Raw genomic sequence first — 19,268 nt, forward strand, 5'->3', positions numbered from 1 at the left:
TAGATTTAAAATGAATATGCTAGTAATTAATTGAACTTTCAATTGTATACAGCACTATCATCCTCTTATAAAAAAGTTTAAATGTTTGTCTATTGTTATGATTTTGACGTCATGACGGTGGACGTCATCTTGAATGAAAAATTCCTATTTTATTATTTATTTTGGTAAAAAACACGTTACTCGGAGCTGTATTTAGTATTTCTCGTTTATATATTACCAAATTATACAGTTTTATGTGATGTTCAACAATAAAAACCAATCGGACTCAGTGAATTTATAGTGAATGTGACGCTAAACTTTTGTGTCGGTGATGTAATTTAGGTGATTGGGTGGCTTCCTAGTCCTAACTACAATGGAGGAATCCTCGTTCACGATACCAGCCGACGACAATGGTGATTCTGAGCTCGATCCCAGAATACAGGTCAGTGAGTGACAATATAATGTATTGAAATAACTGTACTGTAGCCTTTGTAACTGCAAAGATGAGTGTCAACTTCGTCGATTACTTCGCCAACGAGCATAATGGATACGATATTCTGTATCAAAACATGAAATACGGTCTCATCGCGAGCAAGGAGCTGTCGGAGTACCTGAGAGAGCGATCGAACATCGAGGAGTCCAATTCGAAGTCGTTGGCGAAGTTAGCGAAGCAGGCGAACAGCAACTGCGCGCAGGGCACGTTCGCGCCCTTCTGGGGCGTGCTCAAGTGCTCGGCCGAGATCCTGGCCAACCTGCACCAGGACATGTTCCAGAAGGTCGGCGAGCTGGTCAAGGACGTGGCGCGCTACGCCGACGAGCTTCACAAAAAACACAAGGCCGTCAAGGACTCCGAGTCCAACACCCTAGAAGTAGTGCTACTCATACAGAACACTAAGCAGGCTTTGCAGAAAGCTAAAGATGTGTACACCAGCAAGTCCACCGAATTAGAAAAGCTGCGCAAAGATAACGCTTCTGCTAAAGACATAGAAAAGGCAGAAGTTAAACTCAAAAAGCTTCATGAGGACTATCGGCAGCTGGCTGAAAAATACAACCTTGTCAAACAAGATTTTGAGAAGAAAATGACTCAAACCTGTAAACATTTTCAGGATGTTGAGGAGGCCCATCTGAAGCAGATGAAACAGTTTGTGAATGCGTACGCGGACATCACTCAGAACAATCACGATCTGATAGGACAAGTACACAGGGATTTTAAACATCAGTGCTTAGAATTAACTGTAGAAAAGCTTCTTGAACAATTTTTGATAGAGAAGTATAATGCTATAGAGAAAGCTAATTTGGTAGAGCTGCCCACATCGTTGACCAAGCCAGGGTCAGCTAATAATTCGATTTCAGAAGCAGATCAAATATCCACCATTTCGAATGGTTCTCACAAGCCAGCACAGCCTCAGAAGGCACCCAAGAAAGAACCATCGTTTGCCACTAAGACTTCAAGAAGGACCACATCTCTCCTGAACTTGTTTACTCCAAGTTTCCAGAGCAAAGATGAGCCAAGTGGCAGTATTGATGGAGCGGCTCCCTGCTCTGCCCCTTCCAGTCCCAGCGGTACACCGGCCACACCGGTAGCTCCAGACAAAGACAGCAACATGGGCAGGACTCCTCTCCGTGAATCAAAATGGTTCCTTCGTAGCAGAAGGACCAAGACCAAATTAAAAAAATCAAAAAAGAAAAAAGATGAGATATCAGAAAACTCAAATGCAGGTGATAAGTCTGATTTAGAGGAAAAAGAAGAGGAGGTAGTGACGAAAGAGGATCTGATGAATTCTCCTGAAGTAGATGAGGAGGGCTACTGCATAAGACCTAAAGATGAAAAAGGTAGTGTTTATTCTTCCACAGACTCTGACTCAGATGAGGATAGAGATCGTAAAATTCATGTGGAGATTAAACCTATCAGTAATGGCGGCGCTCCCATGTCTGCCAGCGTCGACGAGTTGAGGGCCACTGTAGAAAATATTTCTCTGTACAAAATAGGCACTAATACAAGACGCGGATCAAACGCCAACACAAGTAAAGCGAGCAGCGATTTGTTAGATCTGAACTTCTTCCAAAGCCCTACCGGGAGCAATCCTACCTCGCCACACGGCAACGTCTCAAATCCGTATGCGCCGTTGCAAGCTAATCAATCGCATTTACTGGAGAGTCCCACGCCTGTGTCCACGGCCGACGTCGGGGACTTGTTTTCGGAAGTGGGCGAGATGAGTCAATCGGCCGTCCGCACGTCCACGCCGACGATATCCACCATCTCGCTGCCACGTCCACCCTCGAGGCGGTCAGAAGGCGACTTTCGAACCGCCGGCTCCTCCGGCTCTCGCGGACCTTCCCCTCTCACCATCGGCATGGCCGACACCATTCCCCTGGCTGTCGCATTTCACGAGATCATACACTCATATTTCCGGGGCACAGAGGAGTCCAAATGCCAGGTGAAAATGTCCGGCGACATGATGCTGTCCTTCCCCACCGGCATAGTGGGCGTTCTGGCTAACAATCCGAATCCCGCCAAGCTCTGCTTCAGACTGAAAAACATCCACAGATTGGACAACGTGCTGCCGAACAAGCAACTGATATCGATCAACGCGATGCTGTCGACCCGCGACTCGACGGTGGTGGAGTTCAACATGCCCGCTCTGACTTCCCTGCTGAAGAGACAGTCGGAGAAGAATCCGACCGCGCAGTACTTCAACGTGGACATACTGAAGTACCAGATCCGCCCGAAGGCGGGGGCGGCGTCGTGTCCTTTCCAATTGGTGGCCTATTGGAAGTGCGAGCGCGACCACACGGACCTGAAGGTGGACTACAAGTACAACCTGCACGCGATGAGCCCGCCGTCGCCGCTGCTGAACGTGTCGGTGTGCGTGCCGATGAACGGCGCGGTGCGGAACGTGATCGCGATGCCGCCGAGCCAGTGGAGCGCGGACAGCGGGCAGGCGCTGTGGCGCTTCACGGAGCTGTCGCAGCACTCGGAGGCCCGCGGCGTGGGCTCGCTGCGCGCGCGCTTCGAGCTGGGCGCGGGCCCGTCGAGCCGCGCCACGGCCTCGGCGCAGTTCAACTGCGAGGGCGCCACGCTCTCCGGCATAGAGTTCGAGCTCGTCGGCGGCGGCTACCGCCTCTCGCTCGTCAAGCGCCGCTTCGTCTCCGGCAAATACATTTGTGATAGTGAGCTGCACTGATCGGTCCAAATCCTTATGAATTCACGTATCGGTTGATACTTAGTTATCCTCGTCGATTTTTAAGGTGTGTACGCGATGTGTAGAATTGTATAAATAGTCCATTCTCATCGAAATGTATCTTTGGTACCTTATAGGACTGTTTCCTGTCCACGAAATTATGTTATGTTAGTTATTAAATAAGTTTGTCAATTTTCATTATTATAAAATTGTAAGTTTACATGATGGTAAATAAAGCATTCACAATACTTTTTATACAAATGTGCCATTTACATTAAAATGTAATTTGTAATATTCAGCATTGCTTTCTGCCCAGTCTGTATAAAATTAACGATTCTTTATGTGTATAAATTGCTAGAAACAGTAGCATCACAATTTTTAGTTTAACAAATAAATTATTAATTTTATTTAAGTTTCTAGGTATGTGAATGACCTGCTAATTTAAACATGTTAAACATGATAGAGTTAATAACCCAACCAAATGAGCTGTACAGTTTGGCTATAATATCTTTAATTTACAGCCTTTATAGCCATAATAGGTGTATTATTATATCCATTATTATTTTGTTTATCAAAAAATTATTCCATTACATTATTATTTGCTAGTTCTGCGGTCATTATTTCATACTATTTCTAGGTAGTTTTTTATTTTAGTTGCATTAACACAAAATAATTTCACTTTGTGACCTATTATTACGTATTTAGAATATATTTTTATTATTAGTAAACACTTATGATGGCCTAAAACACAATAATCTTATTAATCTCATCTACTTATTAAGGCCACAATAACTAACCCTACTGAGTACTTAGAGGATAAATAATTCCTTGTACTGTACCTATATTATTTTATTGCAGTTTCAGTAACCTTGTTGGACTTTGGTTCAAGTGAATCTCTGAAACCAGTGTTTACAGTACTTGCTTTTAGTTATTTTACGTTTGAATTTTTTGGAGCATTTAGTGGAGATCCACCTTAAACAAGTTACAACAAAATTGTTAACTTCTTTGCTTATCCAGTAATTTTTCTTGTTATTTCAAGTTTTACTCATTAGTAATCTCATATTTTAATGTTTCTAAATATAGTTATTATTATTATAATGTATATTAGGATTGTAATATTTCCACACAGCCTGACGGCCTAATATTTATTGAACTCCTACCTTTTGTATAGTAACTAAACTAACTTTACCAAAAGTGAAGTGTTCATAAAATAAACAGTTTAATTATTAAATAAAAACTTGAAAACCATTCCAGTACTAATAATTATGTTCTTTACTTTTTAAATGTAATTTAGAATTATTATTTTCACAAATAATTATGTTATTAATTTTTATAAGGGAATCATAATTTGGCAGCAAATTGTATTAGAACTATTTAATCGACTTCATTTATAAATTCACCAAATGTTATATACCTAACCACAACAAAACACAATTGATCGCGTAAAAAAAGTATTTTTGTATTGTAAAATTTATCGCATGTATGATTCTATGTATACTGTACTATTACATTCATGGTAATTTGAAATAAAATGTAATTTTAGCATTTTCACTGAGTTTTTCCTTGGACCGAAATATAAGTGGCAAATAGAAGAGATAAATAAGTAAGTAAAGTTTATGTATTAGTCGCTTGTCGGCTGCAGATTTGCCGTATCTGACATTATCTTGATACGGCAGGTTTGTGCTGGCCGTAGGGACAGGAAGCAATCGTATTTTGGTACAGTAAGATAGTGTTAGTCGTAGGAATCTAGTTGTATGAGATGCGCAGGCGTCACTCGCGAAGGTTTCCCGTCCCTACGTGTTGCTTGCTACTGCCCCACGCGTGGGAGAGCGTGAGAGTGCCGTGCGACTGCCTAAAGTTCTTCAAAACGTTCCAGGTCGAGTTGGAGAAGCTGAATGCGGCCACTGACGAGATTAACAAGCTGGAGCTGGAGCTTGATGTGAGTTCAACATTTTATACTAAGTTAAATTTAGCCTAGGCGCAGACCATCGATTTTTCATCGGCCGATAGTTTAGTCGGACAGTTGATCAGTATGGGCATGTATGGAAGTGCTCATTACACCGATTTGATTTAGCCGATTCTTCATACAAATTAAAATCGGGCCCAACTATCAGCCAACTAAAAATCGGTGGTCTGCGCCTATGCTTAGCCTTGCTTTTCAACCGACTTCAAAAAAGGAGGAGGTTCTCAATTCGACCCGTATGTTTTTTTTTTTTTTTTTTTTTTTTTTTTTTTTTTTTTTCTATGTTTGTTACGCGATAACTCCGCCAATTATGAACCGATTTGAACAAATCTTTTTTCGGCGTATAGGTAATACCTCAAGGGTGGTCCCATTTAAATTTAATAATAAAAAAAACAACCCCCAAGGGTGGAAAATTGGGGATGAACTTTTTTATACGCAATATCTCCGCCGATTATAAACCAATTTGAACGATTATTTTTTTGTTGAATAGGTATTATCAAAAGGGTGGTTTCATGCGAATTTGAAGAAAATATTTCACCCCCAAGGGTGGAAAATTGGGGATGAACTAGAGGTTGCAATCGAATATTCGAATATTCGAATATTCGAATTTAGATTCCAAATATAATATTCGAATAGTAAATTAACATGTATTCGAATATTCGAATATTACAAAAATAAACAGAAAAGATAGAACGAAGACAACTTAGTGTTTGCAAATGTGGTCGGAGGCATCAAATACATATCACCAACTAAAAGAACTAGTCATTGATGCTTCCGACTTCATTGGTTAACAATAAGTTGTCTTGCGAAACCAAGGTTCCAAATTACCTGAAAGAGACAACGATGCTGAAGACGGCGGACGGTAATGTCAACAAAAGCCGAGGTTCTGGGTGAGATCGAAAAGATTTATGGACAGCTATATACCTCCAAACCTGTTAATAACTCAGCAACAGATGCAAGTGCTAGGTTAACGCGATACTATACCAAAGACATCCCGTATATCAGCCTATACGAGATTAGGAAGGCTCTCAAACAGCTAAAGAACAACAAGGCACCGGGTGATGACGGAATAACCTGGGAGCTTCTGAACGCGGGTGGAACACCGAAACTCGTCCCGTCTTACTCTAAGGAACAACGCCAGAGGCATGGGATAGAAGCGTGGTGATGCTTTTCTTGGACTATGGCCTGAAGGCCTTTGATTCGATCGATAATTATGCAGTGCTGCAGTCTCTTCAGCGGTGCCATATTGACTATCGGTATATCGAGATGCTGAAATGCCTGTACAAAAACGCTACCATGTCGAGCCGAGTACAGGAGCAGAGCACGAGAGCGATTCCTCTGCAGCGAGGCGTGAGGCAGAGAGATGTTATATCTCCGAAACCGTTGACCGCTGCATTGGAAGACGCTTTCAAGCTCCTTGAATGGAAAGGATTAGGCATAATTACCTTTCAATAGCGAATACATCACTCAGCTTCGGTTTGCTGACCATATTGTGATCATGGCAGAATCGCTTGAAGACCTCGGCACAATGCTCGAAGACCTTAAAGTCTCTCAACAGGCAGGCCTTCGGATGTACGTGGACAAAACGAAGCTTAGGTCCAACGTCCATGTTTCGGTTAGAGCTCGATTCTCGAGACTGTTGACAAGTATGTCTTCCTCTGACAAACGATTCGGCTAGGTAGATTAAATTTCGAGAAAAGGGTACATCGTCGAATCCAACTCGGCTGGGCAGCGTTCGGGAAACTATACAACATCTTTTAGTCCAAAATACCTCAGTGCCTAAAGACGAAATTCTTCAATCAGTGTGTGTTACCTCTATGGCTGAAATTATGATGATAATGAGAATTTTATAACTGTTTTAAAAACTATATTGTTAAATAGTTAAAATATAGTTCCTAAAGCAATAAACCCAGCAATAAAACATTGATAATTTAAGTACTTTTTATTTTTTTTGAAAGTATTCGAATATTCGAATAATATTCGAATATCACTGAAAAAATATTCGAATATTCGAAATAGAAATCTATCGAATATTTGCAATCCCTAGGATGAACTTTTTTATACGCAATATCTCCGCCGATTATGAACCAATTTTTTTTGGTCTCAGTGTACTGCCTACCTTCAGTGGTAACATCAAGGTAATAATTAGTTAACTAAAAAGCAAGAAATAAGTAAAATTTTATAAAAAAAAATAAAACCGACTCCAAAAAACCTACACTAAAACGTAGAAAAATAATTACTAATTACCTACTTATTTATGTAGGTATACCATGATTGATACTTTTGGAGTCGGTGCAGGCAAACTACATGTTTCATAATCTTGGCACCGACTCCAGAAGTATCAATCATGGTATACCTACATAAATAAGTAGGTAATTAGTAATTATTTTTCTACGTTTTAGTGTAGGTTTTTTGGAGTCGGTTTTATTTTTTTTTAAATACATACATACAGGTATTTCTTTCTTTCACTCATGATCCTGGCAACACGAATAACCGTTTGTCGTATTAAAATATTCGCATCTATTCATTAATTAATCTCAATTTTTATCCAAATCCGTTCATTATCTATAAAGTAACGACATAATGATCGATCTTATGACCTTTGATTAAATTGCCTATAGTCACTTCTGATGCATGTATCATCTTATATTATGCAGCACCACCACCACGCATCACGCACGGCACGTGGCAATATGTATCCTATAAGGATGTATTCATATTGCCACGTGGCATTATCACAGGTGGCTTCTACGAAGAACCCAAAGTACGTTATAACCGTCAGTTACTGTCATATGTAGTTGTCTAATCATCAAAGCCATTCATATCGGATTGCCTAACAATAAATTGTCGGACTACAGTAGTGGGATATTTTCCCAGTACTCATTGTAAATGCCGCTATGTGACATTCACAGTCCGTGCCTTTTGCAACGGATGCATTCTTATCTTGTGTAATTGGCAAATTAGTGGTAAAGTTCTTATATCATTTGTGATAAGATATATTTTTGGATTTACCGATTGTGCAGTGATTAGGAGCGTTAAATTGGTAGTATTACTATTTTCTGACCTATCTTATTATGCAATGTATTAGCCGTTGCTAGCAGCGTATAATGAATTATTAGTCACAGTACAATATTATAAGTGAAAGTCAATGTAAAGGAAGTTTTTCTCTCAGTTTATTACGTTTCCCGATACCGTTGAGTTGAACCCATTTATTTATTTTAATAACGCAAAACTCTACAGATAGTCATGTTACGTGCAGAAAACAAACTTTTTTTTATCCACAACGAGGAAGCTCTTGGCCTGTATCTCACCTGATGGTAAGTGATGATCAGGGCGAAAGTGGAAGCGACTTAAAACAATACATTCGACATATTGTTGAATCTCGGTACAAGGGATGATGGTATGGGACTACTGAAATTGGTACCTATTTGATACGGATTTTTAAACGCGATTTAAACGCGCGCGATAAAGAATAAAATTCATCCCATTTAAAATCCGCTGGGAAGAAGCAATAATTTTGCACGAACTGAGAGGAACTTTGCCGACTTTACAAGTAAAATATGACTCAACTTTTGCCTGCAGGATCATTTATGCACGTTTGTCAATTGCAGGACTCGAACTCGTATTCTTTGGAAAATGGTTTCCTTCGTCTGTTCTCGATCAATCATCTCTACAACACAATTCTTGTTGGCAGTCGCTTTCAGCCATGACCCATTTTTATTCTTGCAAGTAATAGCTATTTTATATCAATGTGCCCTTTACAATATTTACGATCTTTCAGATAATTGATTCTGATGTAATTACTTTACAACTTTTCCAATAGTCTAAATTCAGGTAAATGATGAGACAAACGGACCGATAGAGTAATGTGCCTTCCGCAGTGATTTTAATCATAATATTATTCTTTTTATAAAATCAAGTTTATTCAAGCTTCCAATATTTCAACCAAAGGAAACGACACATAATGTGACTTTTGAATTGGTGTGTAATTTTAAAACTGTATAATTTAAGGGAAAATGTATGGCTTCATGTTTTCCTTGTGATGGCTTTCTAGTCACGTTCCTTTGCAAGGCATTTCTCAATAGGGATTCTTCTAATCCCATACTAATCTGTGTAAAGGGCGATAATACATCTCTGTCTGACATTAAGTCAGAGAACTTCTATTTGCACCTATACATATAAAAAGCACATCCTTGTCCCACTGCAGTTCTTCAGCAGCGTAAAAAAACTCTTGTGATTTCTCCTTATAATCTTTGTCATTAAACATCCCCAGTAAAAAAATATCCAGGAGATGGATTGATCGCCTGGGACCCATTTTGAGGCCACCAAGGTATCATCTGCAGATTAGGGAAGTCCCAAAGTAGGGAGGAATTAATTATTTGACACCAGTTAACAGAAACTACATTCTAGAACCTGTATGAATGTAAGGAAACCTAATTGAAGGAGAAAACACAATGTAATATGAAAGAGTGTATTCCCTCATCAGTTGGAGAAGCGATTTCATTATACCAACCTGATTACCATCCATTGTGAATTGCCACTTGCAACGCAACCATCATATCTTGAAACCTTGATGCAATACATGGCGTAAAGGTACAACAAATAGAATAGTATTTATTATACTCTGAGTTCAGTTTTTATCACATGTTTACAAATTCTATTAAGTTCGTGCTCGATAAGCAATGCAATGACAGATGTTGGGCACCTGACCTTAGTGCAGTCAACTGCACCTCACTATACATTTTCGTTTAAAAATAGTACCTATTACAAAGAAATAAGTTGCCAGGGTGTTTAACTTTATGTGCTGTCGTGTACATAATTGGAACTTTATACGCATGAATTGCAACAATCGTTTTTAAAATTTTAAGGTGTTGTTTATGGTTGGGAACTTGGGACTTTCTACAGGAAGCAACTGTATTTTCACTGCACCGTTGGTGAAATGAAAGATATCGCATCAGTAAGCATCTGAATTTGTTCAAATGGTTTTGTTTATCCATCGCAATAGATTCTTTTCAGTTTTGAACTTAAAATTATTTTATCAGACTTAGGACGCTTAAAACCAGTTAGTTTTTACAATGCACTTAAAAATTATAGAGTCGACCAGTTTTGGCTTTAAACATAACCTTATCTCATCTCAAGGGTAAAATAAGTTATGACTTCTGTTACTAAAAAATCGTTGAAACGTGGATGGAGTAGCCTTGAGAACAAACGCACACCTGGCTAAGTTACAATTAATTAATTACCTGGCTGGCTATGTTTGTACACCAACCGAACATTTTTGATACTAGCAAGTTCCATTGTAGACGAAAATAGACCAACTTCACTTATGAGAGTGGAAAACATTTATCATGCGCACTGATCAAGGCCAGGTTTTCCTCTGTTTAATATGTATGACTTTTATATAGGGTCCTTCTAAATCAGCTACGTTCCGTTTAATGGGAGCATGTATACGTCACACTGAATACGTTCCCAAAGTTTGAGCCAAAAATTCAGGCTAGTTTCCGAGATAATTAAGGAAACAACTTCATTTCTTATCAACCCAATACAACACCCTGTTCAGCTGATTCACTACTACACTGACAAAAATCCGCACGCACACGAGCTTACGTAATGGCCGCCATTGCGCTTGTGCTGCCGTTGGGCCACTGGCCGCGAACACAAGAGTGCCGCCGGACGACGGACCGGCGGGCGGCGCCACACAAGCTATTCTAGGGCTACTACTAGTTATTTAAGGAATTCAATTAAGCAGAAAATTAAAGTTTATTTATTTTTGGTAACATAAAAAATCTTATGTGGTAAGTACTTATTTAGTGGCCTTAATGGAATGATGTTTATTCAAAAGTTCGTTAAAATACTTTTGCGCTTGTAAAAATCTTTTATTTCAAACGTAGCAACGAAACGAAGCAAAAAAGTTAGTTGCCGAAATCAATGACTTATTTTTATGCCATACACAAATGGGATAGTTACCATGACTATGAAATTTAGAATTACGGTTATTATTACGATAAAGCAGGCACATTTTTCATGTTAATTTTAATCGCTTAATATCCCCTTAGCAAATTAAAAATGTGATTCGTAATTGACTCGATCATAGCAGAAACTAAACGCTATCGAATTATCTACCTGTGATTATCGGCAGTCTTTAGTATTCCGAAGTAAATAAGTAAATAATTGTTCCCAACTATCAATTTTAAACTGAAATAATAATCATTAAAATCATCGTAGAAACAAAAAAAAATTATAAAAGTAAATAATGATAGTTTTATTATTATTAAGATTAGAAAGAATTTTGGAGTTGACATCCTTATTTATGCGTGGCGGAGTCGGTGGTATCAAAGACAGCCGTCCCTCACAATAGCCGACCGCGCTAGTGTTGTAAGAACCTCGAGTCTTTAAAGTCTTTATTTTGAGACTTGAGTTTATTTTTAAGACTAGGACTCGTTAGTCACATGAATAAGGGAATAATTGAGTCTTCCGAGTCCTTTCGAGTATTTTAAGTTCTTTGAGCTAGACTGAATCATGACATGAACTTGAGTTGGTGTATACTAATAGGCAATAATGAGTGATTTCATATCATCATCCGTATGTTATATCCTTACTAATTGAAAATAAAATAAATCGCACAATACAAATGTAATATCAATAAAATTGCATTAAACGCAAATAATCGAATCAGAAGTATCCATCTAAAGACTGACGATTTTCGTAATCAAAAAGTTAAAACGGTCCAATAAAATAATAAACACACAGTCTTAATTCATAGCTATTTTATTTTCTTCAAACTTTTAATAAGTAAGATTCCAAGACTCGAGTGTCGTATCGTACAACACTAGCCGGCGCGCAGCAAACGAACTTTTAGACACGTGCCGCCGCCTTTAGACACGTGCCGCCGGCCGCCGGCTAGCGCAATGTACACTCACCAAAATAAAATTAAGAAATGCAACAAACTTTTTTTTACTATTCAAATTAAAATTGTGTTTATTGTTAAATCACAGGTACATAAGATAGGTCATAAATAAATACCAAGTTGGAACGGAAATGATTCGGAAATTTTATTTAACTAATTAGGTACCTACCTACCTCATCTACTTTTCTATTGTAATAGAAATGATGACATTAACGATTAATTTAAGAATGGACTTTGATTTAGGATAAATAAAAATGGAATATCAATACAAACAAATTGAAGAGTTTTATTTGCTTCAATAGTCTAATTTCATGTTTCTAAATAATTGACTAGGCCATTGAATTACCTTCACAAAACAATAAGTTCGATTAATTTTTAATTATTATCTGTTATAGGATATTTTACCATGAAATACTCAACACCATAATTTAGATTCGAATCAATTGAAATCGAAAGCAAGCAGATAAAATAATAAACAAATAAGTTTCTTTTTTGTCGACTGTACGCTTATGCCAACTTTTCGGCTCTTGCTTTGGCGGCGTCGGCGTCTTTGTGTCAACAAAAGGCGTGCGGCTTGTCGGCATTTGTCGGCGCGTGCGCTTTGATTTAATTCAGTTTTTGACTAGCTTTCTTGTGTGAAGGTGCGTTTTGTAGTGCTCGTGAAGTGAACTATGACGCACAGATGCACAAATGCAAATAAATTTACTAAAACGCGCCTTAAAAATCATGGCCTTTGCTGGTTGATTTTTCGATGGTATCGTGAGTCCGTTTTACTGTGATTAACATAAGATAATAAGGATAGACAACGATATGAGAGTAGGCCTGCAACATTGAAGTGATAGCTCGCCCAATCAGTCGATCAGCTAATCGGCTATCAGCTGTGACGACTGCTGTGAGTTGTTATGACGTGAGTGTAAACAACAAAAAAGTGTGCAGTGGTAGTGAGCGTTGTGTGTGTTGTGTCTCGTGTTCCTGTGCAGAATGAATACACTACAGCTTTGTTGTGTGAGTAAAAAATACAGCATGTTCCATTATGTAAGACGAAATGAATTTTTATTTTTGTTAGAAAATGTAACTTTGTAAAATCATTATAAAACACATACTCAAATTTGGTGAACTTGTTCAGTGTACCGTATAGATGCCCCCATTAAAAGGAATGTAGCTAGTTTAGAAGGACCCTGTATAGTATTATTTAATTTTTGGATGTGTAAGTGTATAAAAGAGACACGCAGTACTTATTTTTATTATTTAAACCGGTTTGCATAATAAACATGTTTTCCTCGTGTAGTTATCGGTGCCTAAATTACACTTGTTTGCGTGAAAAATACGACGCAAAATTTTCCCTGTAATTGAGTAGCACTACTAGCTTATGCTTGATCAATACCGTTGATGAAGACTGTTGTACTTAATGTCCTCTTCCTAATTGTAGTATGAGGGAAATGAAAAAATATATGCGCGAGTGTGTGCTCTTACACGTATTATGTTATGATTTATAGTCGATTAGGTTAAGCATTTCCTGTCTTATTATAAGTATTATAGAAGAGAGTACTGACCGCGTTGGTTATTTTCCATCCGTGAAAACTCGGCTTCATTTGCCTTACAACACCGCAACGAAGTCGTTGCGGTGTTGTAAGGCAACTTGCTCTTGTAAATATATGGCGCTACTTGCTCTTGTAAATACTACTTTAGTGCCTTGTCTTAAAGATAAAATCAATAGGTTCAAGTTAGTGAATGGTTGGTAGTTCCACTAAAGATGTTCGCTGGGGCATGCGTAACAGAGGTGCGTATCCGAATGCCTGGTGTTTGACCTCTGCGCGCGCGCCGTGTATTCATTGCCATTTGTACCGTGCTGCGGCAATATTTCGGGATAAAGTACAGTTTGATTTTTTAAATTATGTCCCAGCGAACAAATTAAAATACAATTTACTATGGCCCAGTTTCTACCAAGGCAGAGCGAAGTGAAGAATGTTTAACAGAATGAAATCTGATTTGTTATTCAAATCATTTATCGTAGTCGTAGGGCCTATCCCAGACCTATAGACTTTATCTTTCAAGCAAGACTCTACTAAATTAGAAAATTATGGATTGTCTCTACCTCTTCACTCCAATATGTAGAACAGATGTTACTGCAGCCTAAATGAAATTAATTGAATCAAGCTTTTTCAGCAGATTTTAATTACCCCTTTTTATATCATGTCAATACATACAATGGTCAGCCTTGTATTCCTACCAGCATTGTGCCCAAACAAAGGCAAAGCCACGACAACCATTGCGTAACGAGATGAAAGAAATCCTGTTACGTGGTCATACAGTCAGCTGCAGTGTGCATTATGCACCCATTTGCAGTCTTCTGCAACTGCAATAAGACCTACCAGACATATGCACATGTACCTGTTGTACTCGGTAACCGGTTTAGCACCACTTTACGAGTATGGAGGTGTAAAACTCGTGTTGTCCATACTCTTGTACTATGGTATGCTTGAAGGATGTGAGATAATCGCGTAGTACGAGCAAAAACTCGTTCCAAGATTGTGCGGTCTGTTTAGGATGTCGCTAATGACATAGGGATATGAAAATGGCAGCAGAGAAGTCAGAATATCTGAGTACAGACGACAGCAAATCAAGCAAAATACCCTGGAATCTTATGCAGGGGTAATAAGTTTTATTTTGCAACAAAAATGCCTATTGCCTATATGCAATTTAACTAACTATCACTTAAAGTAATAACAGTGACAATCAACGTTGCACTGATCACGCGATGATGTCATACGTATTTGTGAAAAGGATTACGAATTTATTTTAAGCGACAACTTAATATTCTAGAAAATAAAACAGTAGGAAAACAGCCGTAACACACGTCAACGCAGCGAAGCACGAGCTAAATAAAATAAATAGAGATTCAAGGTGTGCTAATAGAAGTGACGCGGCGCGCGCGCATAGCTGCCGGGTCAATTGGGCGACCGCTGTAATTGGCGCAACCCTTCGTACTTGCACTGTTGCACAGGAAAAAATACTTATCAACTATTGACATTGCATTCACCTTGCATAATTACGCAGAATATTCTGACGGAACCTTTCACCTATCATGATAAATCCAAAACTTGGAGATGAAGCCAGAAACCCAGATAATATTAAAAGTTAGGAAAACGTTTCCGATTAAATACCTTTTAGATGCACACATTCTTTACTTTACAGAGTTAGAGAGTATAACGACCCCACAACCGACCCGTGCAGGAGTCCATGACGAAAGACATAAAATTAGATTTTCGAAGTATTAGAAATACTGACCCCACAACCATACCCTGCAGGAGTCCATAACGAAATAGACAAAGTTAGATTTTCAAGTATTCCTATAATGACCCCACAACCGTACCCTGCAGGAGTCTATGAAGACATTCCACCTGCTGCTGAACGAGACGTCCCGCCGGCTGCAGGCGCTTGTCAAACGGCTGGGGACGTGCGTGGACAAGTCCAGGCCTTACTACGACGCTGTGAACGTGGCTTCGGCTGCCAGAGCCGAGTGCCAGAGGGCGGCTGTGCAATTTCAAAGGGCTAGTGGTAAGTGGTATTGTATCATGTTAATAGATGGTGGAGGAAGACTCTGGAGATAGTTTTGTTTAACAGAAAACAAAAAGCGAAGCTTTAATAGTTGCACGGTTCTTTGGTAGATGAAACCCCAATGAAACCCATTGGGGTCAAGAATCGGAATTATGAATAATGTACTAGTTAAACTGTTGCCAATCTGGAAATTATTGCGGGAGGGCTATGTTCAGCAGTAGATGTCTTGTGGTCGAAATAAAGTTGATGAACTGACTGTAAAAATGTTTGCCAAGTATGGTTTTAATTAACCATTTAAAACGGACCCAAACGAAACTCGAATACTAGCTAGATACTTTCCGTTTAAAATGTTATTGCAATTTCATAATGAAAGTGCAAATTGCAAAGTGCATTTTAAATTATCACTAACAAGAAATGAAACATGTGTGCGGAGTGACCGTGATATTTTTTTACTGATAAAGTACTGAAACTCGTAACACCCACTCAATTTTCTGATTTCGATAAAAATTCCTGCTCAAATGTGTTTGGAAAGGATCGGAGAAATAAACATAAAACATTAAAGTTAAATTGAAACGTGCGTGTGCAAGTCCCGTTCCTACCGCGGTACGATGGGCGTAGTAATTTCCGCTCGCGAGCTATCATTAGCTACTGCCTGTATTTTTACCCATTTCTTATAGGAATACTTTGTATGCTAGATCTGTAAACATTTAGGTAAATAATGTTAACGTGATATCGGTCGGCACAAAGTTAAATAAAACACTCCTAGATGTTAAATTGTTATTTAAACTACTATCTCTCATTACCGCAGGTTCGTTTACCTCTGTTATCGCGACCGTTTGTCCAACAGACACTTCGTTTACCTGCGACCTTCATTCATTTTCTGGGGTTCTACTCGAAAGGCAATATGGTGCCAATAACCGTTTATCATATCGAATTCGAAAACATCCATCATTCGAATTACATAATTAAGTTATTTTCTTCTTTAGTCCAGACACTTGAACCGTCGTCAATATTTGCTATTATTTGCTCTGTTTGAATATTTGACACTAAAATATAAAGTCTGGTAGAGAATGAATGGATTAGCAAGGAAATAACCTTCTGACTTCGTCGATCTCGTTATTCGGAGTCGGACCCCATGTTATCGGGCGTTTTTGCTGACATCCGCAAATCGTTTGTTCGCTTTCAATGGCTCGCGGTTCTTTATCGGCACAATTTCCGCTAGTTATTTTATTTTCTTTTATCTATCTTGTTGTGGCCAGTTACAACCTTTCTTACCGATCATGTTTAGGATGTTGGTGATTTGCTACTTGTTTCTCATTAGCACTATGTATTAACAAACCAATTACAAGAGTTTAATCTGGTCAGGAACGGAACCGTAAACTGTTTTACTAGTTCTCTTTCCTGTCGTTATAAACGCCATAGCGTGTCTGGTCTTTCAACACAAACCATACATCAGCGAACTCATAAATTCACTTTCAATCAAATTAGAATTTAAACGACTGGCGAACATCACATTTCTCGGTAAGCTGGAGAAAAACCACATTATCATGATAATGGAGATCGTTACGATGTATTGAATGCTCATGAATATGGAGGGGAACAGATTTCTCACATACTAAATGTAATCATCGAGGCTCGTTTGCTAGTTTTGTTTTTTGTAAGGGCGATTGTACACACGACTGCGGTCTGCGAAATCTGCGATACATTTACTTTGACACTTGCTTTTCGACCTACAACACTAAATCTATTTCAAAAATTATGCTTTACCAAACACCAGGTGCCACTGTGAGGGCAAGATGTAGGTCATTCTCGTGAAAACAGTCACGATAACTGGCCTACTTACTAATCTACCATTCCAACAACCATGATTCACGGAACGATAAAACACCGACATTAAGATGAGGCTAAACCAACCAATTGGACAGCCAATGAACCTTGAATCGAAGTATACGATTCTCACAAAATAACTCGTCAACAATTAGTTTCCCAAATTGAAATCAAAATCCTGGATCAGCACTATAAATCAGCGCATCGCTATGTAATTTCTTTACTTCTGGTTCTCATTAACTGTTGATGAATCCTAAATTCCCAAAAGATGCGCTCGCGCACATCTCGCGTGAATTCCACACTATTGTGGTGTGGTATGTCTGCAATCTGCTGGCCATGTTCGCCGCTGTTCGTGCTAATAGCACTTTTATCTTGCACTTTTTTGGTTGGATGGTGTTATTATTACCAAGGTTTCAAATTGTGTTAACCACCCATCTTGACATGGTGTAAAAATTGGTTCTGCCGAACAACATGAGTAATATTTTTGCTAAACAAGACTGCTTTGAATAATTTCGAGGTGGAACCCAGACATGCCTGTATGGAAATAAAAGGGAAAAAGTCGTACTTCTTCGTGTCGAGTATCGACATAGAAAAAAACGAGTATGTCATACTCGTTTTTTTCCGTTCCGTTTCCCAAGGTTTCCGTACGTTTTATAGTGTTTTTATGAAATAGTTGTCCATTTCCTCTTAAAATGCTTAATCAAATGCCATCATCTAGTAATATAACGTAATTATGTTCACAGAATTGATAAAATATAAAATCTGGGAAAATATTGGTTGTTTCACACAAAAATATCAGAGCACTGATAAGAGAAGTAACAAAGCAGTGAATTTAGGCAGCAATTCTTTGGTTAGAAAAATTTTAAGTACCTGACCTGACTGCCTAGAGAAGATTTTGATTCTCTCTGGGTGACTGAGTTTCTTCCGCCACTTCTTTTCAGCACCAGCACATATTATGTTGTGCCAAAGTAATGTTTTAGGGCAAGCTATATTGGAACGTGTTTATGTGTCTTGAAAAGGGCCTACGTAAATTGAATCTATATTTTATAGTACAGTCAATGTCAAATTTGAGACACCCAAAAGTGGTCAAAAACTTTACAACACAAACTTTGGCTTCTTTGGGTGCCACGAACTACACTCGACATCAAATAAATCGACCCTCCCGCAACAAGCACTTTCAAACGTATGCATCCCCACTTCCCACCAATATTGGCACCATTTAAAAGCCTACTTCTAAACTTAATTTCATTAAAGGAAATGTTTTTACCCCAAAAATGTGTCTGTAGAAGAATCCAGAGTCACTTCTTCAAAAAATAGGTAGTTACGCTTGAGCCAACTTTTATGGCTATAAAACTGTTAAGTTGGGATTAATCGCTATTCATCTGTTAAAGAGGACACGTGAGATCATTATTTGGTTTTATAACCATAAACATTGGTGTAATTGATCCCAGAGGTGAGCCCAAAGTTAGGATTTTTTTCAAGTCACATTTATTGTATATTATTATGTTAATCGTTTATTAAGAAATTAAATGTGTTTTTCTTTATGGATATTTATTGGGCTTTCAAATAACACCAATATTGTTGGGGCACCATGATTGTGTCAGAAGACAATCTTTAAAGTTCGCGTCGCGGGAGGGTCGATTTATTTGATGTCGAGTGTATTTGACGCTGACTGTAAAGTACAGATATTTCTCGTACCCTTGCCGGGTTTTAAATCAATTCAGCGCATTATCGTCCGCTATCGGCCATGATTGCTTCCTGCGGGACGAAGGACGCGGTCAGGGCCGTAATGTGCGCTGAGTGCTCATACAATATGCACAGTATATTAAACATCAAAGCCGTGGGGTACACG

At 38.7% G+C, this 19,268-nt stretch overlaps 2 protein-coding genes across 2 annotated transcripts in view; both read left to right on the plus strand.

Annotated features, from left to right (window-relative positions):
- The first annotated feature begins 107 nt into the window (after nt 1-107).
- The window catches only part of LOC135072052 (SH3 domain-binding protein 5 homolog), a 28,558-nt gene continuing 9,397 nt past the window's right edge, over nt 108-19,268 (plus strand). The window contains exons 1-3 of the mRNA XM_063965988.1: nt 108-421; nt 5,038-5,100; nt 15,412-15,589. Coding sequence (XP_063822058.1) covers nt 353-421; nt 5,038-5,100; nt 15,412-15,589 — 310 coding nt within the window. The 5' untranslated portion in view covers nt 108-352. The remainder of the gene's footprint in view (nt 422-5,037; nt 5,101-15,411; nt 15,590-19,268) is intronic.
- LOC135072051 (F-BAR domain only protein 2) lies at nt 408-4,712 on the plus strand. The gene has a single exon (XM_063965987.1). It carries the CDS (start codon nt 483-485, stop codon nt 3,162-3,164), a length of 2,682 nt encoding a protein of 893 aa, XP_063822057.1. The 5' UTR covers nt 408-482; the 3' UTR covers nt 3,165-4,712.

This window comes from Ostrinia nubilalis, chromosome 5 (genome assembly GCF_963855985.1).
Source record: "Ostrinia nubilalis chromosome 5, ilOstNubi1.1, whole genome shotgun sequence".
In the NCBI taxonomy this organism is placed as follows: Eukaryota; Metazoa; Arthropoda; class Insecta; order Lepidoptera; family Crambidae; genus Ostrinia; species Ostrinia nubilalis.